The 25,159-nt window shown below is 37.1% G+C and overlaps 4 protein-coding genes across 6 annotated transcripts; 2 read left to right on the top strand and 2 right to left on the bottom strand.

Annotated features, from left to right (window-relative positions):
* Positions 1-810: 810 nt before the first annotated feature.
* Positions 811-15,240, top strand: PHRF1 (PHD and ring finger domains 1). 2 transcript variants are annotated; one of them, XR_016138405.1, is made up of 14 exons: positions 811-1,588; positions 1,865-2,042; positions 2,551-2,625; positions 2,718-2,784; positions 2,896-3,254; positions 3,405-3,626; positions 3,999-4,499; positions 5,677-5,918; positions 6,159-11,634; positions 11,770-12,217; positions 12,378-12,475; positions 12,559-12,687; positions 12,832-13,010; positions 13,116-15,240. XR_016138405.1 is itself a non-coding variant. In XM_089073044.1 (14 exons), the coding sequence occupies exons 2-14, from the start codon at positions 1,911-1,913 to the stop codon at positions 13,132-13,134; spliced, it is 7,887 nt and encodes a 2,628-aa protein (XP_088929170.1). In that variant the 5' UTR covers positions 812-1,588; positions 1,865-1,910; the 3' UTR covers positions 13,135-15,240. The 2 variants fall into 2 exon arrangements, 1 of the variants encoding a protein (XP_088929170.1); XM_089073044.1 differs by having other exon boundaries at positions 812-1,588; positions 12,832-12,950.
* Positions 15,241-15,852: 612 nt separating this feature from the next.
* On the top strand, positions 15,853-18,401 carry LOC105430748 (CCA tRNA nucleotidyltransferase 1, mitochondrial). The gene is made up of 3 exons (XM_011644437.3): positions 15,853-16,169; positions 16,326-16,939; positions 17,122-18,401. The coding sequence occupies exons 1-3, from the start codon at positions 16,086-16,088 to the stop codon at positions 17,885-17,887; spliced, it is 1,464 nt and encodes a 487-aa protein (XP_011642739.2). The 5' UTR covers positions 15,853-16,085; the 3' UTR covers positions 17,888-18,401.
* Positions 18,402-18,656: 255 nt separating this feature from the next.
* LOC105430749 (synaptogyrin) lies at positions 18,657-23,258 on the bottom strand. The gene is made up of 5 exons (XM_089073049.1): positions 23,098-23,258; positions 21,877-22,106; positions 21,598-21,745; positions 21,159-21,483; positions 18,657-20,870 (listed from the first exon to the last, which is right to left on the bottom strand). The coding sequence occupies exons 1-4, from the start codon at positions 23,194-23,196 to the stop codon at positions 21,286-21,288; spliced, it is 675 nt and encodes a 224-aa protein (XP_088929175.1). The 5' UTR covers positions 23,197-23,258; the 3' UTR covers positions 18,657-20,870; positions 21,159-21,285.
* A 402-nt stretch (positions 23,259-23,660) lies between these two features.
* Positions 23,661-25,138, bottom strand: LOC148937389 (uncharacterized). 2 transcript variants are annotated; one of them, XM_089073051.1, is made up of 5 exons: positions 24,749-24,889; positions 24,609-24,684; positions 24,342-24,426; positions 24,032-24,263; positions 23,661-23,907 (listed from the first exon to the last, which is right to left on the bottom strand). In XM_089073051.1, the coding sequence occupies exons 2-5, from the start codon at positions 24,619-24,621 to the stop codon at positions 23,809-23,811; spliced, it is 429 nt and encodes a 142-aa protein (XP_088929177.1). In that variant the 5' UTR covers positions 24,622-24,684; positions 24,749-24,889; the 3' UTR covers positions 23,661-23,808. The 2 variants fall into 2 exon arrangements, with proteins under 2 accessions (XP_088929177.1, XP_088929176.1); XM_089073050.1 differs by lacking the exon at positions 24,609-24,684 and having other exon boundaries at positions 24,749-25,138.
* Positions 25,139-25,159: the final 21 nt, after the last annotated feature.

Here is a 25,159-nt window from a genome sequence, read left to right as displayed (position 1 = left end):
CCTTTAAATTTAAAAGTCTAATTTAATCTCAATACTAAAAACAGTTCAACAGTAAAATATACGTTTTGCTAAACATTTATTTGCCATAATTTTGTAAAATACCAAAATCAATTTTCTTTCTTTTCTTATTTGGATTAAATCTGATTGATTAACAAAATAATATTAATATTATCATGTTTTTTATCAACTAGATTTTAAACATCGTTTTAATTGATCTTTATCTCTTTTCAATTTTAAGAATTAGAAAACTTCAACTAACATTAAAGTTAATTTACGATAAAAATAAAAATATTATTAAGTTAATTCACCAATTAATTGCATTTTTTCTAAGAAACACATTCAGATTCACATAATATTCTATAATTGGCCATTGACTAAGAAAACTAGCATTTCAGAAAATGCACTAAACAAATAAATTATCCAACAACAATCATGAAACAATAGATCTGGTCTTTATCACTATGAACAAATCTCATGAATAAATCTTAAGCTCTCTTCTACGTTTATATGATTGAAAATACTTGAGGAAGACAATTTATAACGTCGATATGTTTACATTTTCATTTATTGCGAACTGCAGCACATCAAATTGAGAAAAATCATCGCGAAAAAATTTTCTACATACACAATTTTTCATAATTTTTCTGCGCGACAGATCTCGCACTCGTGTTTAAATCTCTCACTTCCGGTCGGTCGATTACTACGTATGACGTTTCTCTTCTTTATTTGCAGTCGCGGTCGCATTGTCTCATTGTCGACTGCTGATCGTCGTGTTCTGGTATAGCTGCAAGATCAGAATTTCATGAGGTGAGGTATCGCGCCCGCGATGCCGTAGTCGCGCCGTCGTCCGTCGACGGTCGCGCGCGAGGCCGGAAGTGACGTCAGGACATCCGTTCATACACATACTACGGCGTCCGCGATCCAAGATGTCCGCAGTCTTACGATAGAACGCGTACCTTTACGGCGTGTTGTCGAGGTAGAAATTGAGGGGTACAATTTCGGGCGCGAACGGTTCCGGATTGTCCCGCACGTCACGCACGACCCGGAAGATCGCTGCGGCACGTCCGCGATTCCGCGGCGCGTGACGCGATCACGCGAGAGGATCGGGAGCGACTCGGAAAGTGAGAAGGAGAACGAGAGGAAGAGAAGGAGAGTGTGCGCGTGAGCGAGAGCGAGAAAGACGGAGCGAGACGGGAAATCGAGAAGCGTCAACTCTGGAGCTTCGCGCATCGACACGGTCGTTTACGGTTCGTTGAGCTCCATCCGCGGGTCATCCGCCTCCACGGCGCCGGCTATCCTCGGAACAATCGCGTCGCAGCCTCGACCACCTTCGTGGCCGCGGACCGTTGCCGTCGACGAGGACGACGACGACGACGACGCCGTCCGCCGTCTCGCAGCCGCAGCCGCAATCGCGCCGCGAGCGTGCCGCTGTTATCCACTTGCAGCTCGACGACGAGGAATCGAGGCAACGACGCTCCCTCGATGTCGGTCGCCAAAGCGGACGACGATTTCGCCACGATATACGTCTGAGATCCCGCGACGGCTGCGAGCGCGCCACGCAAAACAGCAGCAGCAGCAGCAGCAGCAAGTAATCCATTTTTTTTGAGTTTAGGGCACTCGAACTAACGTAGAATTCATTTTTTGAAGTAAATGGTGATCTAGCGCGTTTAGATAGAATCGCGGTGCGATTTGAGGCATCGAGTAAAGAGTAAAGAGTAAAGAGATAATTGAGATAAAGATAGAATGATTTGTTGTTGCTATACAATAAAAACAAGTGGCATATGGCAAACGCACAGATTTTATATTATTTAAGGAAAGCGTAGATGTAGATTGTGGTTTTTAATCTCCATTTTTTTGTTTGCAGATTTATGAGAGGAATTCAGTGGGTATGAATTTTAGCAATAGTCAAGATGTCAAGCGACAGCGATTATACTTGTATGATACGTCATCATACTCACAAGCGCAAGAAAATTGTCATAAGCGACAGCGACAGTAGTGACGAATCTCTAGTTATACAAACACGAAGGAAGAAAAAAATACTTGTATGTATTGAAACTTTTCCTTATTGTAATATTTTTAGATAAATTCTAACTTAATATTTAAAAGTTATGATTAAATTTTATGCATAATAAAATTATGAATAATAATGAGATAAATATACTAAAGTAAATATACTAAAATTATTGTAATATACATTCTCTCTCTTTCTCTCTTGCACACGTGGTGTGTGAGAAAGTGTATGCGGCATGCCTGTGTGTGTGTATGTGTGTATGTGTGCGTGTGCGTGTGTGTATTACAATAATTTTAATATATTTATCTCATTATTATTATTGTGTGTGTGTGTGTGTGTGTGTGTGTGTGTGTGTGTGTGTGTGTGTGTGTGTGTGTGTGTGTGTGTGTGTGTGTGTGCATGTATATGGTATATAAAATATGTGCATTAATTAATAACTTGCACAATTTTATTTACACAATTTCATATTTTATTAAGGGAGTTGTTTATTGAAGTTAATAAATAAGTTTTAAAATCGTAATTGCACTTATTTATTTCAGAGAGTTGTTAGCGAAGGAGAAAGTAGCAGCGATGATAGTGATTTACCTAAGCCTGTGATTAGACGACAAAACCATGTAAGTGTTTCAACTATGATATATATTTATAGAATTATTTAATTTATTATATAATATGATTATGTATTTTCATTAATATTATTTTATTACAGAGAGTTATTAGTGAGGATGAATCTAATTACAATAGTAGCCCAGGAGGAAGCAGATGTATTGAAGATGGTAAGTATGGTAATTTATTATAATTATGGTAAGATAGTAATTTATTATTAATAGCTATTATTTAGTGTTAACATTATATATATAATAAAATATCCAATGTGTATGCTACAGATAGCAGTACTACATCTGAATGGGAAAGCGACTGGTCTAGTTCCAATGAATCAGAAGAAGATACTAAGAAATATAAAACTAAACGTAAAGTCTTATCTAAAACAAAGAGTATTGATAAACCTGGTTCTTCTTCATCAACCAATGCCAATATCAACTCTGAAAGTAGTGACGATCAATCATCAGAAAAATGTCCTATATGTTTGCTGCCATTTAGGAAACAGCAAGTCGGTACTCCTTCTGTATGCGATCACTGCTTCTGTTTGGAATGTTTATTGGAATGGAGTAAGAATATTAATACTTGTCCTGTGGATCGCTCACCCTTTACTTCTATCATTGTTAGAGAACATTTTGACGGCAAGGTAATAATAATTAGACTTTATATTAATATATATACACTTTTTATTTAATATTTCATCTTGCATAAATAGTACAAATTTTTCGAGGTATTGATATGATATAATGAACTGTCACGATTTATGCAATTTTAATATACATCTTTTTTTAATTAGATTATAAAAGAATTACCAGTAGAAATTGTACCGCGTATTGAAAATCAAATGCTGGATGATCCAACATTTTGCGAAATATGTCATCAAAGTGACAGGGAAGATCGAATGTTACTTTGCGATGATTGTGATCGCGGCTATCATATGGAATGTTTAACGCCTCCAATGACTACAGTCCCTATTGAAGAATGGTATTGTCCGGGATGTAGTGATAACGCCAGAACGGTAATAACTTTTGCTTGTTTTTAGAAAATAAAGACTATCTTCATATACCATCATTTTAATTAATAAACAACACAAATTTGTATGAATATGTATTTGTAATGTTTCTATGAAATATTTGAAATTTTCTTAGTTATGAATGTGTAAAACTGACTTTAAAAAAATTGCAATTTGAAAATATAATGACAAATCTAAGATTATTAAATTTAGATATCAAAAAAAATTTAATTTATATGTAAAATTTTTGTATGAATGTATACAGTTTTTATGACACACACACACACACACACACACACACACACATTTTGTGATATATATTTAAAAATTATCTTATCCAAATAAAAATATTATTTCTACCTTTATTTATCTTTCCAGTTTGTGTCAAATTTTATACCAACTCTTATAACACCGAGAAATTCTGGTCGGTTTCTCCGTGAAATAAGGAGAAACTTAAGCATATTTCGTAATATACTTCCTCAAGCCAATGATCGTGCATATGTACCTGTCAGTCGCGCTCAAACTGCACATCATCGCGATCCAGCGGATGTTGCCGTGCCACTTATCGATCCGAATCAGCCGTCTACTTCGTCCGGCCTTGATTCAATTGGTGATAATAGCCGAAGTCGTTCACCGAATACTAGCTTAGAAGGTACTGCCTCTTCCACGCGCTCGAATACAAAGTCTAAGACTAAAACGATGAAAAGAAAAAAGAAAAAGCTCACGAAGAGCTCTAAAAAAATCAGTGACCTAGTTCGAGAAGTAAGAATCAAAGAGTACAACAATGATGGCGAAGAGGAGGAAATAGTGACGTATGTCAAAGTCGCATCATCTACATCAAGGAGGAAGTGTAAGAAAAGAACAAAGAAAACGCGCAAGGTATAACACTAATTTCTCCTCAAATGTAGCATAATAGCTTAACACGTAACATTGCCAGATGCTCGTCGCATTGCCAGATGCGTATACAGAATCGTATTTAAATATTTGACGCCATGCCTCTTGACATTTGACACGACCCTTGTTTTATGATGACAAATATATTGTGTTCGAGCGACGCTCTTTCGATCGATAACTGAAATTTATTATATTCTCACATTTTTATGCTAAGTTTTTATTAAGATATATATATATATATACATATATACATAATTTATAATTAAATAATTTAATTTAATTGTACGGTCTGGTAATGCCGCCGTGTCTCATTAAATGTTTATCATCTTGGATTTCTGATCCTGACTATCCGAACGCTATGTACTCCCCAATCACACTTATATCATCTTCGTAACACAAGCCAATTGAATTAGATTTTTCGATTGTAACTCATTGTTCTTGATTTATATAAATAAAACGATTTTCTCACACTAGATGCACTTGGTTTTTTTTCTTAATTTTGCTTAACTTTATCATATTAATATGTTAAATTTTAAAAACTTCAAGAATGTCAACTGTATTTTAAGATTAAAATCATGAGCGATTAAGTTCCATTGCTGTATGACTTAGGATATATATTTATTATAAATAAGTTAATAAAATATGAATACATACATTTATAAGTATACATTAAATAATTAAATTATCTACAAGAAATATTATCCTAAGAGCATTGTCATAAAGAAAATTTCAATTATTTAGAGATCCAAAATAATATAAACAAAATCTTAAAGAACAATGAATTTACAAATTGATTTATTAATATACTTATTTTTGTCAATAAGATTTTAAAAAAACTTTAATTATCTTGCTCTTAAAATAATTACGGCTTATATACTAATTAAACTTTTATTCTTTCTGAAAAAGTTATACTTTTTAATAAAATCTATTAATTACTTGTTTTACTAACTTCTTATTTTTCTTTATTCTTATTTTTAATTTTAATAACTTTTCAATAAATTTAAGAGGTTTTTAAAAAAAATGCTTTTATAGTTTTTTTCTGGTTGCTTATATTTCCTATATATTATATATATATATATATATATATATATATATATATATATTGTTCATCATATATAATCTTTGTAAAAACACATATGAGATTATTAAACTGTTTCTCCAGAGGAGAAAATATAAATGTCGTGCGCGCACTGCATCCATGCTGACAAACACTCGAACAGTAAAAAGAAGATTGGCCTCTACACTCGGTATGAAGAAGCCGAAAGTGCCATTGCTCTTACCTACCATGAAAAGTAATAGCTCTATTCCTGAGAAAAGCATTCTCACGAACGCTAGATACAGCGCTGGTATACCTCAAGTCAGTCTTTTTGGAAATAATCTAGGATTAGATTACAGTCCACCTGGGTGAGCAATCCAATATATTTATTCTTATATATCTAATTAAGACATATCTAATTATTACCAGACATTCTACGTAATCTTTTTTACTGTAAAGATACGGCATGTTTCTTAATACCTATCCAATTGCACAAATTTTTTCATTCTGTGTAAGATATTTATATGAGAGATATTGCTTTAAGATAAAATAAAAATAAAATAATATTTCAATAAAATACTTTAATAGAAACAATCTCTTTTTTATAGATCGGACGACGATGAATATTCCATTGGAATTGGACAAGGTCCGATAATAAATGTACGACAACGACGATTGGCAGTACCATCGATTAGACGTCGCACCGCTCTAAAAGGTATCGTCAATCCTGTCAGTGAAATGAATAATGCTGGCATAACGGATCTTTTGGATAGTATAATGAGCAGTCAGGAGCTGTGGCACTCGATCAAAAAAAAAGACGACGTGATTCTGAAGGGTGACGGCACATTAATAGTGAATAATTCTGAGAAGGAAAATAAGCACAGCATTAATAACAATGAAAGCCCGAAAAAGGAAAAGCAGGACGAAGAGGAAGTCACGCGGCGGGAGGAGGCAATCTTGGAGGAGGTGGACACGCCGTTGGATCTATCTAATATTAATGCCAATGACATCACGCAGGCGCCTATGTACAATAATCCTTGTGGCGGAGGTGGTGGCGGCGGTGGTGGCGGCGGCAGTAATCGAGGCAACTTCCGGGGTGGTTACGGTCGTGATAACAGTCGACATGGTGGCCACGGGGGGCAGACTTACGGCGGTGGTCGGGATTCGATGCCGCCGGGCGGTGGTGGCAGACACAATTACAGCGGTGGGACTGGCGGCGGCGGTCCGCGGGACAACTTCGGGAATCGTGACTTCGGTCCGCCGCCGTTTTTCAATCCTAATTTTGAGCACTGCGGCGGACCACCCATGTTCGGTGCCCACGTACCGCCGCCACCGTTCCGCAGCCGTAATCCCCAGCATTTTCGCAACGAGCGGCTGCGTTTTCCGCCGCCACCACCACCTGCCGAACGACCGTTCAATTTTACAGACGGCAGTGGTGGCTTCGAGAGGCCACCGTTTCCGCACGTGACGGATCGTTTCCCTAGGCCTAGGCCACCTCCGTTGGGCATGCCACCTGGTCCGTCCATCCCTCCACCGAATATGCACAACAGTCTACCTCCGGTTAGTCTACCGGAGGATATGACGGGGAATTATCAGCCACCTCCTGAGCAGAACGATCGCATTGTGATACCAGATCCGGTCGCTGTGACCGTTTCACCTATAGTTGCGTCTCCTGCAGCCGCGTCACCTGCCACGCGACAGGACAACGATGACTGCGATATTTATTGCGACATTGAACCGCCGTCCAAACCTGATTGTGAGGCACAAGAAGAACTTCATAGTAATGGTTCGATGATTCTATTGCCGCCACCAGAGCCGCCATCTGGTTTGCTGGATTTCGAAGAAAATTCTAGAAGTGATAAAGACGACAGCGAGCAGGAATTAGTGATCGATGACAGCCATAAGGAGGATACATCGAGAGAGCTGCCGACAAGTGGCGACAAGTATGATCCATTTGCGGCCGACAGTGACAGCAACGACGATGCCACTACTCCGTTAACGTTACAAAAGGCGACATCGGAGACAGCGGAAGTATCACGGAATAGTTGTAACATACCTATGCCGATTGCGCCGCCGTTGGTTTCCACAACCTATCCTTCGATACCGACGACTGCCGCGATTCAGAGTAGGGAACGCCCACAAGAGCCTATTCGGCTGACTGCATACGATGATGATGACGACAATGATTCGCAGTCAGACTGTCCGAATTTCTCCATCTACTCGTCGCAAACTATGGATGTGGCTAGGCATACAGAACAGGAGCTGTCGCAGCAGCTTGGACCACTCCAGCCACCACCGATACCGCCCAACATTCCCGATGACGACGATATTATCGTAGGAGACGTTCAAGCCTGTGATTTCCCGGATGTACCACCAGAACCAGCCAATCCATATCTCGAAGCGCTACAGAAGGAACGACAAACTTTGAGTAAGATACCACCAAAGAAGATTTCGCACGACTCGCATCGTGGAAAAATCACTTTTAAGATAGGTAATAAGCTGAGACTTAACAACCGACTGAGTGGCCTGCACTCAGAAGACCATTCGCAAAATACAAGTTTTCTTCAGAAGAAGACGCCAACCGTACAGTCGATTGATAAATTGCAAGTTGAGCGAGATAGCGACAAAAATGTCAGTTCGTCAAAATCAGCAATGGAATCCACAGTCGTAAAACCATCAATAGTATCGAATCAATTAATAAAGATAGGGCCAGGATTTGCTGAAGAGGAAGAAGAAGTGGAAGAAGAAAAAAGTACAGAGCTCGCTATATCGAGCTCAAAGAAGAAAGAGCCTCTCAAGCCTTCGAGTCGACACGAAAGCAAGGAACTTCATTCGGAAAGCTCATCAGATGAGGAAACTACGAAGATAGATGAGAAAACAAAAGACATCGACGCTTCGTCCAATAAGAAAGAGGAAGAAGACAGTGAATGGGAAATGTTGGATACGCCGAGTGAGAATGTTGCAGTTGCGGAGAGTGCGGAGTCATCCGCGCTTGACACGGCCGAGAGATTGTCGCCGAGAAAATTGGATGGTAGCGAGCTGAGCATAGAGTGCAGCTCGGAAGACTTGGAAGGCGGCGACACGACGAGCAAGATCGCGTTGTCGCACTCGAAAACCGAATCGCGGGATGAGACGAGTGCGCGCGACGACTCGCGAGATCGGGAGTCGAGCAGCGATGACGACGAACGTTTGCCGAGCAGCTGCAAGCTTGCTGAGGCAGATCGCGACGATAAGGACGACGATAAAGCATCGAGCGACAACGAAGATCCAAACTCATCGGACCAGCGACACGAAAAGGCGAGCTTCTCGACGGTGGACGACGAGGCGGAACAGTTCCCTATCGAGAAGGATAAGCTGGACGAGTTGCCTGCGCCTGCCATCACCATCGACAACAATTGGGAGTCAGATGGCGCTTACACGCCCTGCAAGGATGAACTACCAATAAGAGACGAAATGCAGGTGGAGCGTTACACGACATCATTTGAAATCGGCTTGGAGCCCATCACGCCGACGAAAGACAAGACGAATGACGATCTAGACGATTGCAGATCACCGACTGGTTATGCCGAATTGGGCACCGAGGCTATCTCTGAAACTGACGAAGCGATAAATTTCGAGGAGGAACTGAATGCTCTGATGTTACGCAAAGAAAAGGAGATGGAGGACGGTGAGATACTGGATGAGAGTAAGCTGGATATAAAGGAACGGGAAAAATTGAAAGAGGATAAAGAGGACGATAACAAGAAGAAGAGGAAGAAGGACAAGAAGGAGAAGAGCAAAGAGAGCACGGAGAAAAACAAAGAGAATATCTCATCAGATAATCTGGTCTCGTGGAAGAAACTTTCGAAGAGCACAAGAGACAGGCCATATCGTGATAAGGACAAACGGTCAAAATCGAGGGAAAGGGAGAAGGAGAAGGAGAAGGAGAAGGATAAAGACAAGTCCTTCAAGAAGAAGACAAAGGAAATTGGTAAAAAGAAAGAAAAGAGGAAAGAACTACCGCGGTATGATGTGAGAAAGATTGTAGCCGAGAAACCGTCTCGGCCGCGAAAAGACGAGTACGGCAGGGATATCAGGGAAAAATCACGAAGCAGATCGAGAAGTCGCTCTTCGAATAGGATGCAGTCCGGCTCGAAGGATCAACGGAGTCGATCATACTCAAAGGGACGGTCTAAAAGTAGATCTCGCCTCCGATTGTCCTGGTCGAGGGACCGTGGTCCGTCGTACTCCAAATCATGCAGCTCTAATTCACGTAGAAGATCGTCGTCCCGTATTAGACGCAAGTCGCGCAGACGATCTCTGTCGAGACGACATTCCATCTCTCGTAGGCGATCGCGATCGCTGTCGCGCAAACGACGATCACTGTCACCCAGAAGACGCGGCAGGCGATCGCTATCGAGATCGCGTGACAAACGAAAGGAGAAAGCGAAGAAGTACAAGTCGCGCAGTCGCTCGAGGAATCGCAAGAGGTCGCGCAGCAAGTCGCCGAAGAGAACGACATCCAAGACACGTGACAAGAAGCACAGCAAGAGGAAGGCGCACAGCCGATCACGATCGAAAGGCAGGTCGATCTCGCGAGAGCGGGACCGCAACAGAAACTGGGATCAATTGAATGAGAAGAGCGTGGAACAGGAGCAGCAGTTCCCGCGTGAACGCGAAGAACGTTCCTGGAGTGCGCAGTGGACGCCGTCCTGGTCACGTTCGAGATCGAAGACGCCACCGCATATCCAAGAGGAACGGATCAGCTCGCGAAACTGGTCACCACCACCCGTGCTAGATAGCGTATCGCCGAAGAACCTGACTGTCATATTAACGAACAAGGAGGCGATAAAGAAGAAAAAGAAAGAACGACGGAAAGAGAGTCGGAAATCTAAGGAGGCAGAAAAACGACGGAAGAGCAAACGCAATAGGACCCCGCCGCCGTCAAAAGAAGTATTTGCGAGCGGTGATAATATTCTGGTTAGTGTGTGCTTCAACAAAGACAACGAGATGAATCCATCGGCTACGCCGGAGTTACCTCCGACTATTCCATTGTCGCCGCCAATAAAACGTCGAAGAAGAGAGTCCGTTCAGATTGAGCCGACACCTTCCGCGAAGCGATCGAAGAAGGAGAAGACGAAGGACAAACGGTCCAAATCGCCAAAAGTGAAGAAGGACAAGAAGAAGAAGTCCAAGGCAGCGGAGATCGCGGCGACGAAGAAGCCCGTGGCCGTAATCGATTTGGATCAATCGCCGTTCCGTGAACAGACGCCTTCTCCGCGTGATGTTATTATCTTGAGCGATGATGACGATAAACAAGCGCAAGAGACGCTCGCCGCGTCACCAGAACAATGTCCACCGTCGCAAGCGTCACCGCCGCGCGAGCAATTCGTCTCGCAAGGCCCGAAAACACCGCCGGAGCCACAAATCAAATTCTCTATAAACAAGCAACCCAGTAATCTTAGACCGTCCTTGATAAATCCATTGTTGGAAGAAGAAGAGGAAGAAGAGGAGGAGATGATGGACGAGCGAGCCGAAGAGGAGCTTGAAATGCGGGCACAGGAGGAATTGGAACTGCGTCTCAAGATCGGTCCTAATACGCCGCCCGAACCACCCACGTCTCCTCCAACTTCACCAGATGCTTACGATCCTTTCGATCCCACCAAATCCCGCTCACCGACGCCGGACGCGAGTCAGGAAGCTACGCCGAATGACGAGCGAGATCGAGGACAGCGCAACTCGCCCAGGAAGCACGAGGGCCCAGTGGATACTCCGTTGCCATTAGATGAGCCCAGTCAACAGCAGGAACAACCCAGTCAAGAGAAGCCGATAGAAAAACCAAAGATAATATCGATGGTGACTATCAAGAGGCCGTCGCCGCAGAGAGACGTCTCCGCGTCTCCCGTGCCGGAAAATCAGGCGGACATAGTCCAGTCATGTAGCAGCAGTCCGCCCAAAACTCAGCAGAATCCGCAGAATGTGCAATCAACCGCCAATCCGTTTAGCACTATCAATCCCGTGTTGGCGACGGTGGCAGCCGCGGTGCAGAGGAGCTTCAACCCCAGCACTACAATGCCCAACACTACACAAAGAACCCTATTACAGGTATTTGATTGATTAAATTTCAAATTTAATTAATGTATTTTAAATAGGATGAATTGCCGACTGAAATCTTAGTTTTATGAAATCTTAGATTATTGATCAGAATCTTGATCAATTTAGCACTTGATTTTCTTACAGCCTAATCGCATTTCGCCAAGTAATCAGATAAAGCAACGTACGAATGATAGGCCGCAGCTTCCTAACGTATTCGCAAATTCTGCAAAGTCAGCCGCCATGGCGCGTTCTTCCAAATCCACTCAGAATAAAAACAGCTCGACGGTAGGTCAGAACGGCAGCGACGCAACCATAGACATGACAAATGATAACGTCATCGACATGTCATCACCATATTCACCGGGATCGACTCTCAGCGACGGCCTGTTCGATCCGCCGAGTCCCGCTAATTTCAATAACTCACCCGTCGCGAACGCACCGCCTGCCGCTGCTAAAACCAGCACGCCGAAGATCAACAAGAGCACGGAGAAAAAAGATCCATTTGACGCACTGTTCGGTAGTATACTGCCGTCTGTTAAGACTGCCACGAAAAATAGAAGCAAAAAGGTCGCCAAGGAAAAGACGAAGAAGTGTATGTAGTTTATTCACGTCTTTCGTCTTTCAATTAAAGCGATACACAATCTAAGCTTTATTTGTAGTAATTTTTTTATACGAACAAAAATTCTATATAAATTCAAAATTCTAATCTTAGAATTATAGAGTTTATTATTTTTAACATCTTTTTTTTACAGCCACCAATCCTAAAGTTGGAGTACGCATGGACGAAAATCAACTCCAAATCCTAGATGATCTTCCTAGTTCTGCTGTGGAAATGCAAGTTAAAGACAAGGTATATTAATGGCGTTAATGTAATCATCTTTATTGTTTAAAATATGCATATATAAAATCTGTTTTCTGTCTTTGTCGTTATAGTTCCTTAAAAAACTAAATCGACAAGAGAGAGTCGTGGAGGAAGTGAAATTAGTTCTCAAACCCCATTACACCAAAAAGCACATTACAAAAGAGGAATACAAAGATATCATGCGTAAAGCTGTACCTAAGGTGAGCTTATTAATTAAACTTAATGATTAATTAAACTCTTAAACTTATTATGTATTATGTATTAACTAAAAGTATTGTGCATTAAATATGTATAAATTTAATGATACAAATATAACTGAAAATACTATACGATCTTAATTACAGATATGCCATAATAAAACGGGCGAGATTAATCCTAAAAAAATAGCCCACCTAATAGAAGCGTATGTAAGGAAATGTCGAAATAACAAGAAGAAGACTTCTGCCAAGATAACGAAACCTGCGTAAGTGAAGTATGAATGCAACCACATTGTGGCTTTTTACACAATAAATTGAGATCTAGGGTGGGTTCGACCATCAATCTATCGTATATGGTTCTTCGATTTCGTGAACGAAATTAATATTGCACTTTCATCTTTTTGTACAACTGCATTTAATGAAACTTGCAGGAAGACTCTATGGAGTTGATCACGTGTTGGCAATTCTAGCGCATTAGAAATTCTTTCAACGTTAGGCCTCTCCCTAAACCACGCATAAAAATCACATTCTATCTTCTGGGTGGTAAGTGAATTAGAAATATATATATATATATATATATATTGTATATGCATATACAAATATATATGCATATATACATGTACGTCTATCGATGAACGAGATGTTATGTGTACATACATAATTCATTAATTGTATAAGCGTAATATTTTTTATTTATCTAATTGTTTAAATACGAGAGAATAAGAGTTCATGATTACTATTATTATTCACAAATATTAACGTCTAGACACATCTTGCGCATTTTCGCAAAGGCATTCGACGATGTATAGCCTCTATACGAAATGGCCGTGTGACATATTAATGCAACATATTTTATTGTGACGTCTCTTGAAATGAGTTCGGATCACGATCAACGATCCTCTGCTAATTAAGAAATATATTGTACGATAAGGTCATATTTTAGAGTGTGATTGTAATTCAGGAAAAACAAAACGAAAACAAAAAAACGCTCAATACGAGTCGCTATTTATGAGAGAGGGAGCAGATTGCCAGGTGTATTTTCTCGCGTTATTGTAAAATTAGTAAAATTTTCAAACTTGGTGGATTCTTAAACCTTTGTATGAGCGAAAATGACCTGTACGAAAATCAGTTTTCGCACAAGTACATTTCCGTAAACAGGATATGCGCGGTAACTCGTTTCACTATACATACTCTATAAACAGCAGATGAAATTGCCACGCATGAGACACATCGTTTCCGATCAGTGAATTCAGATGTAAATAAATCGTGTATAAAATTACCGGAGTTGTCTCTGTATGTGAAATCAATTTTTAGATTTGCACATTATTATTGCAAGTTCGCTTTTGACTCGTGTCTGTATGCCCAATATTGGAAAACTGTACGTTTTTATATTATATTTTAACACCGTGAAAAATTGTACAACGTCAATCCCTTATTCACAATTCGTTTCGCTTATGTTTTCAGAAAAGAAAAATGAACACTTGCTGTCTTAAAAATAATATCACTGTATTTGTATTTCGTCTTTTGTGCTAAACGCGATCTTATGGCTCATATGGCTCATATGGCTCATATGATTCACGCGATGTCTCTGAATATGTATGTATGTATACATGTGCATACATATACGCTCGCATCTTGCATACATAAAATCTTGAATTTATTTGATGCGATATCTGTAAAAGACACGTTAAGGATAAACGAAACGTAAATCTATATATGTTATAAGGACGATCACTGCGAAAATAATTTTCATTTTTTAAGAGATACTCGATGTTCCAAAACACAGAATGTATATTCAACTTATGCAGCGTAACTGAGATATACCTGTAATGAAATAATGGCTGCAACTTTCGCATACCTTAATGGAAGCGTGTTCATTTTAAGCGCCGACACATAGGTATTTTTTCAATCAATAAGAATGTAAAATTAATAATCGAAACCAATGTTCCAAAGGTAACGTTCCGTATTTTTAACGACATGTTGTGGAGATCTTAATTTTGGAAAATGTATAAATCTATCATTAGCGATTGATATATCCATATTGTATTAGCTGCCACATGAAATTCTGTTGTACATTTTACCGGATTGTATGCTGATATCGTACACAAATATACTATGTGTATGGATAGGTTTTATACTTTTTACGCGTGATAGCGGAAGTTACATCCTCTTTGGAACGTATACAGGTACTTATATATACATATATCAAAACGTATGACACTGGCTAAAGCTGAATTTAAGCGAAACATGTGAAGATCCCTATCATAGAATATATCATCAGTCATCACATCAATAATCATAATGCAACGGAGACAACACAAAAATCGGAATATAAGATGTTTTTGAGATGTCTTAAAGATGTCTTTTAAGCATCTTTTGTCTCGATTTTGGACTGTTATCTGGGAATGATCTTATTAATGGTCATTACGTCAGTAAAATAATGTTAAATTCATCGTTAATTAAACCGTCGTTAATCCTTGTGTGTATGAACTCTCTTTTGTACTAAATAGTAATGTACATAAACGAAAGGAGAATAAAGAGTTTAATATTATCGAATTTACTCATTAAATTCGTACTAAAAATTTACATGCCTTTGCGAATTATCATTATAAGATAATATTAATAATGTTAGTTTAAGAAAGAATTAAATGGCTGAAGGGCATTCGAAAAAGTGTTCTGTTATAGAGATTGAAAGACACATCAGATATAATTTATATTTAGTTTTGCTTATTTATTGGTCTTAATTCTTTCTTAATCTGCAAATAAAAATCATTCTTTCATAATTTTAATAGTTATGTTACAATCCAAACTAAATGTTTTTATCATAACTAAATGTTTTTAATTTTCTACTATTATGTTATTTTCTTTTGAATGAGACTTTAAAATTGTTTTAACTTTGTAAATTTATCTCTCATTCCAAAAGATAATTAGATAAGAAATTAAGCAAGAATTGAGATCCCTTTCTCGGAAAATCTATCTCAATATTGTTAAAATATGTATACATTTTTAATCTAATTATATATAAAAAAATTTAATTTGCTTACAAAATACATATATAAAAAATTTAAAAAAAACGAATATGACACATATATATATATATATATATATATATATATATATAATCTTTTTCATCACAGCAAAAATATTTTTTTGCCTAACAATAACAAAAATAATGATTAAAAAGTATATAAAGAAAATATCACTAAGAAGTACAGATCAAAAGAAAAACATTTACATTTTAAAAAGAAAACTTGAAAAAGATATAAATTAGAAAAAAGATATATTTACGTTGTGCCGGAATTGTAACTTATTTGAATGTCAAACCACCATGAGACGTGGAAAGGGACGCAGAGAGATGGAGATCTGGAGTGTTTATTAACACGTGTGCTTGGCCAATCTTAATGTGTTATGAAAAGCATGTACACGCTATGTTAAATGTATTGGTATGGCAAACAAAAAATCTTCTCCGTCGTGAGATCATTACTGTAAGTAAAATAATCATTCTTAGCTCTTCTACGAGAATTTTGAAAATTGAGGTTATATTTAAGGTTATGTTGTGTCGATTTATAATGCTTTTTCTTAAACATGAAGACGTGACACGCTCCGAATATAACAAGTAGATAAAAATGATTATTGTATAGGTGAGGAACTATAAGATAACGAGAATCTGCGCGCATGAGAAAGTTTGGAAGAAGCTCAGGATGGAAACCTCGCTACCGTCGAGGATCGACCCCGTCGTCATGAAGCTGGACAGCCCAGAGTTTCGATCCGTATTTACGCCGGAGTTGCAAACTCTTGCGGGCTTGTTCCAGAAATACAATTACGAGCTGAGGATCGCCGGCGGCGCGGTGCGTGATATTCTGATGGGCAAGCAACCCAAGGATCTTGATTTTGCCACAGATGCGACGCCACAGCAGATGAAAGAGATGTTCACGAAGGAGGAGATCAGGATGATAAACGAGAAAGGCGAGAAGCATGGGACAATCACGGCGAGGCTGAACGATAAGGAGAATTTTGAGATCACCACCTTGCGGATTGACATTCTGACTAATGGACGGCATGCAGAGGTGCAGTTTACCAATGATTGGAAGTTGGACGCTAATAGGAGAGATCTGACTATCAATTCTATGTTCCTTGGTCTTGATGGCAAAGTATATGATTACTTCTATGGTTACGACGACCTGAAAAAGAAGAAAGTAGTTTTCGTGGGTGATCCCAATATCAGGATACAAGAAGATTATCTTCGAATCTTGAGGTATACACACACACACACACACACACACACACACACACACACACACATCAGATCTTATTGATTACAATATTAACATTGCAATACAACATTAGTATTATTTAATAATTACATGTACTGATAATTTCATTGAATCTTTGAAATACTAACATAAAATGATTTGCATCGTCTAATAATGTTTTCAGATACTTCCGTTTTTATGGAAGAATAATGGACAATCCAGATCAGCATGACGAAATGACGATAAAGGCGTTGAAGACAAACATCGGCGGCTTGAAGCAGATATCCGGTGAGAGAATTTGGAGTGAGTGGAACAAGATCCTGAGCGGGAACTTCGCTCTGGAATTAACTCTGAAATTGCTCGAGTGCGGTAGCAGCAAGTACATTGGTCTACCCGAGGAACCTGACGTGGAGAATTTCCGAATTGTCTATCAGCGCGCGCAGTCTAATAATATAACGCTGAAACCTGTATCTCTAATAGTGTCGATGCTAAAGGACGAATACGATGTGATCAAGTTACATGAAAGATTGAAACTATCTAATTTCGATAGAGATTTAGCGCTCTTCTTAGTTCAGCATAGAGAATGCAAGCCATGCGAAAAGCCGTTGAAACCTTATCAACAGTTGACTCTTCTTCACCACACGAGGAGAAATGATATCCAGCAAGAATACGTGAAGGAGATACTGAGATATCGCGGTGCGGTACAGCTTTTGGATGAATTCGAGCGATGGGTGATTCCAAAATTTCCACTCAATGGCGGCATGTTGACAAAACATGTGCCGATAAGAAAGATGATGAATAGCGTAATGAATGAATTGAAAAAAATATGGATCGATGCGAACTTTGAGCTCACCGAGGAGCAACTTATGAAGCATGTATCAAATATAGTCAGCGAATTGCAAGAAAAATATGAAACGTTAGATAAAAATAAGAGCAAAAAGGTGAAATAAATATTTTTGAAATATCGAAGTGATTTGTAAAATGAACGGTATCGTCTCTTTATAAGTGAATAGAATTGTTTAATTTCTTATCGTTTTATAAGTTAATTAGTCTAGATAATTAATAATTTATTATTGAATATGAAATAAACACGAAGTGATTTTTGCACGTTTTTTTTGAGTTATTTCTGAAATTAAATAGAATAAATTAGAAAAATGCGGAAATAACTGAAGGAAATGACTAAAAGATGTCAATACGTCGAATATAAATTTAATTATACTGGCGATTTATATCAGTATTCATATTTCTTCTGAAAAGCAAAAAGAAACGCGTTGTATATTAGGCACTCAAAAATTTATTAAGAAATAAAATCCTGCATTCTTTTCCCTGTGAATATAAATCTGCAACATGTGCTGTATGTACAATCGTAGCAGATGTATAAAACGAAATTTGAGAAGCTACCATGAAACATTAACTAAAACGTAGACATTTTGTACTCACGTAACAAGTAGTTGCTAAATATATGCAATAAATGAAATTGTATAGTAAGTCAATGTTGCTGCATGTTTCGTATGTCGAAAAGCGCACTTTTTGCATAAAGATAAATGTATAGAGTTCTTGTGACTTGCACATGTACGAGATATAGATAAAAGGAAAAGCAAACAATATTATATGCAACGTATGCATGTTCGAAACGAATAGCGACAAACTGCGATCGCAGCAAGATGACAGATAAATGTAATCTATCGCTTAGCTGTCATACAATCATTTGGACTTGCATAAAAATAATCACTTATATGTATTTTGGCTATTTCAAGTTACATCATAGATCATCCCTAAACACTCAGATCTTTACAGACGCATACGCATTACTACTGCAATAAATGCAATGTGATTAGATGTACATATATATGTATATATACATAATATATATACATCTACATATATATATGTATGTATACGTACAATAATATATCAGCTATTCAGTTATCGATACCCATATCTTAGTACACGTTTTTTATTCCTTTACATTTTTTTTTTAGACACTTCTTTTGATAGCATTACATTCTGCTAAGTACAATTATTCTGTTCCATTTTCTTGGATTTCATCATGGCGAGATCAAAAGCGTGATCATGTTGTTTCTCACTTATAAAGATCGGTAAAGATCGAGATTTTAGACTGCGTTTATTATTGTCTTAACCCTTCTTAGTGATGACATGAGCAGTGTGCATCATTACACTATGCTATTAGTCGACATTGTTATTAGCTATGTACTTAGAAGGGCTAAGATTTCAAAGAAGTCAGAAATCAATTTTGAGTAGAGTGAACATCTAAAAATTCAACCCCTTGAACATGCAGTTTAATGAATCAATTATCAGAGAAAATAAAATGCAACTAAAAATTGTCGAAAAAAATATTTTTTTCTTATCGTAATTCTGCGCATTCAAAGGGATGATATTTCCGGAACTATCAGGAATACATATAATGATTATTATTGCACTTCACGTAATATTTTACACAAACTATGTTCTCCAAATTATCAGGATACCTTATCATAGATATATTTACTTCAAGAGAGTTATGCAAACTAGATATGTATATATATATCGAAGGATCGATGAAAAACTGGCAACACAAATTTCCATAAAGCAATCATGTCTTTGCACAAACGGAAATCGAAGAATTTTACATTCAACTGTACATTTCGTGTCGCATGCCTAGAATGTATAAATCTCTCGAATATTTTCAGACTAAATTACGAGTTTCTAATAATGTTCACATTACTTAATACAGCATACGACAAAAGATATCTCTTCAATAAATATCTCCAACCATGAATTTAATTTTATATCATAAGTACACATATAATACTTTTATTCTGTTTCGAACAAAATATTTTGACTTATCAATTCAAAGTCGTTATGTCTTATTATTTGACATAATGCATTTATAGAATTATTAAACTTAAAATTTCATATTTATTTTCTGTTAACGCTCACGCTTATCGATCGAAAGAGCAATAATCATATTTTTAGCAATGCAGAATCTTCAATATACATATTGAGATTCACATCCGCCATGCATAAATGATGAAATATAAATAATTAAATAAATAAATAATTAAATACGTTCCTGAGATTTTATAAATATTTATCAAAATAAAGAACCATTTATAAAAATTCAATAGAAATAAATTTCCTTTTCTCGGGACACGTGTTCATTTGTAAACTTTTTCTCTTAATGAATCGTTAACATAGAGCGACTTAAATACAAAAATTTAATCTAGTAATAATCAACGTTGCGGACAATGTGTAAGTTATGTTTACATAATTTGGGTATATATATATATATATATATATATATATATATATATATGAACTTATATTAATAGAAACTTTGGTTTGCTATCAATCACGGTTTAGTGCAGTTATATTTACTAGTACTACTTTGTAAGGAATATATTTCATTATCTCGCAACTGATACGACAAGTAACTTAAGTAACTTAGGTATTGTCTTACTAATATCAAAAACGTGTATCGACTTATTCGAAACTTACTCATCTCAATCCTAGATTTCGTGTACATCGTTTTAATACTAATTGCACGATAATGCAACGTATCGTAGTATTACTGTTATATTTAAGTCGCGTTTGCCATGAACACGTTACAACGTTAAAATATACATAACCTGTGCACATACTAGTCCTTACTTATTTATGGAGTTTTGCTATAGTGTTACTCATTATAAGATATCATATTTACTTCCCAATAGATAGTAGTCGCCGTCGTAACGCATGTCCAGGCGTATGACTTCAAACACACCTAACGCATTTTTTTTTGTGACATTGGGCATATGGATAAGTGTAACTTACAAGTGGTCAACAATAAGAAGCACAGTTTAACAAATAACTTCCTTCTACATCTTGCCATGAAAACTTACTCTATGACCAACGCGTTGCTCAGCGACCTATCAGCGAATGAAGTTCTTTAGTCTGTAAAGGAAAACACAATTTTTATATAGACTAGTTTATATAATATTTTGTTAATAAAAATTAACATAATAAAAAAAGTTTACGCATTGATGATACTCAATCAGATTTTAAGATCTTTTACATACCTTGGCACATTCACCAGAATCAGAAATACATTTATGTGGAATATATATCTCTTGTGTTTTTCTTAGATTAGTGTCAACGCGTAGAAAGAAAGAGCCACGCAAGAAATTGTGAAAAAGTGTGAGTAAAATATCGAAATTAACTTCATAATAAGAGTAAGATTACCTTTAAGCAAAATAGGTGGTGGAAAAACAATGTATCTTGTTCTGAAAAATTATCCTAAATCTTCTTTCGTAAGTAGCTCGCTGTGCACCCAATGGAAATACATTTTGGTATCGACTATGGATGACTTTTAATAAGCGGGGGCTTGAAAGTCACCCATACCCCGCTGTTGCTGTTGACCGAATGGCGGTTCTTGATAAGCAGTGTCAGTAGCGTCAGGATAACTTGTGTATCCTGTACCACCCACAGGATCTGCCTCATAACTTGGAGCGAATGCTGCATCGGTACCTTGTTTAAATCTTTGAAATGCGAACCAAGCACAAGCAGCCTATAACAATAAAATACAATTCTGAAGCAACAGAAAAATATGCTCGAGAAAGAGAAACAGATATAGATGTTAAAAAAATTAAATGTAATTTCGAATAAATTTTATTTAACGTACCCAAGTAAAGATGGAGAAGAATGAGAATGCAATAGCCGCTTGTACATTATTCACGCCATATCCACCCTCTGGATCTTTAGATTTATTCCATGCATTCGTCAAGTAACAGAATCCAACAAAATATAAAAAAGACCAGAAACCAGAGAAGCTGTAATTATGATATTAATATATATCAATATAACAAATTAAACAAAAAATTTTAAAGAGAAATTTTAATATTTCATACAAACTTACAATAATATCATTTTAATACAAATTATAAAAATATGCGCAACTTACCCCAAATCCAAGAGGACAAAATGTTTCCTAGTCTTGACAGATGACATTTGTTCAAAGAGATATTCACCTGCGAGAAATCCGATACTGGCCAAAAATGCCAGTACTCCAATACCAATCCCGTAGTTGCAAGCATTATTGTCGCCATTATAAAGACAAACTTCCTTCCCACCCTCTTTCTCAGCAAGATAGCCCTTGCTGCTTATGCATCCAAAGACAATTATTGCAAATAGCTGGAAATATGATAAAAATACTATAATTCATTTCTATCAATGTAAATTAACTTTAACCTTGGTTTAAGTTACTCTTTATTTTTTTTAGTTCTAAAAATTAAAAGAGAATGGAGAGTAAATTAAACTGAGATTAAAATTAATAGATACTGATAGGAATGGACATAAATGATTAATCATTTTTCATTTACTTAAAAAGCAATTGTTTAATCATATACATAAATTTAGTATACTTTAATTTTACTATGTAAACTTGGATTAAGATATATTTTTTTTTCTTTTGTCATATAAGTAACAATATATAAATTTATATCAATATAAATTTAAAAAAAGATACAAGTGCCTAATAATTTGATAAAAAAGGTAAAGAATACAATATTGGGTAAAGATTTTTAAAATCTTAAGGCATTTAAGTTAAAAAAGCTTCAATTATTCCAGATATAATTCCAGCCTTAAAAGATCTTGGTTTAACATGTTCTAGCTATAGTCAACTAGCTATTATCAACTGCTATTTAACAATGCTTTATTATGTACAGAGAAAATTAGCATAATTTTTCGAGGAAAAAGAGAAAAAAAGAGAAAAAAATAGATCCATTCTAAGAAACAAAATACTACGGGGGGGAGGGGAGGGGGAGGATCGACGGTCTCATTTCCGCATTTCAGCTAAGGTCAAGTAAAGGATTCGCTCCTTATCAAATCGAGGCGTGGTGGATCTTCCAAATGGACATTGAACACCATGGAGAACCCATGGCACTCGGGTGCGTACCGTTGGAATTCACGAAAAATCAATAGAACCCCATCGTGACAGCGAGAGTGGGGAGGAGCCGAGGCTCTCTTTTAAAATCAATGACCATCGAGGGATCTCGCTTGCTCCCCACCTCTTTCTCTCATTTTCTCTCTCTCTCTCTCTCTCCTTCTCGTACATATTACAGTCATCGCGATGACGCCTGAATCGGCCCGAAACGATCCTGCTCTTGGGATTGCGACGACTTACCAGGCATACCGCTCTCAGAATGACCTGCGGCCGCTGGACGAACGCGATCGGATCGAAAGGGGCCCCGGCCTTTCCGCCGCCGTACGCTCCGCCGTCCATCTTAGTGCGACTGAAGCGGAGATTTCAAAGCTCACGCAGCCACCAAGCGCGCATGCGCCGCCGCTTCGACGACAGCGGTCCCCGGGGGTGTAGGGTGTAGGTGTATGCGCGATCCCCAGCCACCTGAGGGGTGCCCGTCCCGAAATCCCCACGACCGCGAGGGCTCGAGCGAGCCCTCGCGATTCACCCTAATGCACCTTTCTCGATTTATCTTGCTTTTCCTTCGCGATTTTCCCCCATCATAATTAGTCATTATGACTTTTTTACCTCTCGATTGAACACACCTCGAATGAAAATGTTAATTATTAATTTGTCAAATCTAGTTAATTTAAAAAATTTTTATACAAATATCACTCTTTAAAAGTAAAAGAAAATCAATTTTTTTTTAGAATTATAAGTGAAATGATATTAACTGTCAATATACATAAGAGATATTATATAAGAGATATTATATAAGAGAGGAATGTTTTTCTACAGTATTTTTTATTAGATGTATTTATGGCACATTTTTATAAAGAACGTTGTAAAAATATTTATATCTTATGTCTTATATATAACAAAAAGATTGTACATACAATATTGCCTTGCGCATCTTAACCATATATAGAATTTTTATCTCAAGAATCTGTTAAACAATATATATGATGCGATGCATAATCCACCAAGTGGAATGCTGTATAATAGATAAGAATACTTTTGACTATCCTTAGGCTGTAAGAAACAAATTCAATTTAGGCATTTTTTGAAAATAGAATACAAGTCTGAAAGTTATCAGATAAAATCAGGATGTCTCATTAAAATGTATTAAATTTTCATTATGAATATATATGTATACCATAACTATCACAGCTTCCAGTTCATTCAGTTTCAACTCAGCTTCATTCACTTCTGCAAGAAGAGTGTCAGCAGCAATACACAAAATTTGAGAAGCACTCAAAGCCTTATCAGGCTCTATAAAGGAATTGATTCTTTCTTTTGTTAATCTCATCCTGCAGTATTTTAGAAAATCTTGAATTAAATGCAATTGTCTTTCGTTTAGTTGCAGTAGCTCTATTTTATCGAATATCCTGTAAAAAAGCAAGACTTTTCAGTATCAATATTATTTATAAACAAATAAAGAATGAATTTTAATAATGATTTAATACCTTTGATGAGGTTTTAATGGTTGTTCTATGTTCTTCTTGATGTGTAAAGCATTAACCATGTTTTCTGCATGAACTTCATCAGCACCTAAAACAATGCATTATTATTATCATTAATTTTTTATATCATACATAGATATATATATATATATATTTTTTTTTTTAATTCTATGACTGTTAAAGAATTAAAGTTTCCAGGAAATTACTGTAAAATAATTATAATCTACTTTGCATTATTTTAGATCTTATATATGTACACATAACTTTAACCTCCTTTAAGCATCTTCTTCTTATAGAATTTTCACAGAAGTATCATGTATCAAATATATGATAAAAATTCAAATCTCTGTAAATGGAAGGTGGTAGCATAAAACGAAGAATGACATAAAGTTATCAAAGTATTATATTACCAAGTTGTATGAAATCTTCCTTGGTTAACTTATGCAGCACATCAGTCGAGATATTTCTCTTTTTGAATTCCTCTATTAAATTTTGCGCGTTTAGACCATACAGCAACGTCTCCGTCTGCTTGTTAAATCCTAGACCATCAAAATTCGTACCCATCTTCCTACGAAAGACTTCTATTCAGAAATAAACTTTATTCTCTCACAAGTCTCTCGCAAATAGATTCAAAAACTTGTTTTGAGCCTTCGGCGTACGAGGCGGTTAATGTCCATCTTCATCAATGTAGATAATAACTTTAATTTCAATTTAATTTACTTTTCATCTTTTATCAATTCTAAGAATTAGGAAAAAAATAAAGAAAATGAACCTGAGATTAATATTAATTTTTGAGTTGACGAAAATAAACATCGAATCGA

Source organism: Pogonomyrmex barbatus, unplaced genomic scaffold (assembly GCF_055798465.1).
Source record: "Pogonomyrmex barbatus isolate J1 unplaced genomic scaffold, ASM5579846v1 scaffold14, whole genome shotgun sequence".
Classification (NCBI taxonomy): Eukaryota; Metazoa; Arthropoda; class Insecta; order Hymenoptera; family Formicidae; genus Pogonomyrmex; species Pogonomyrmex barbatus.
This window is presented reverse-complemented; position numbering and strand designations above follow the sequence as displayed.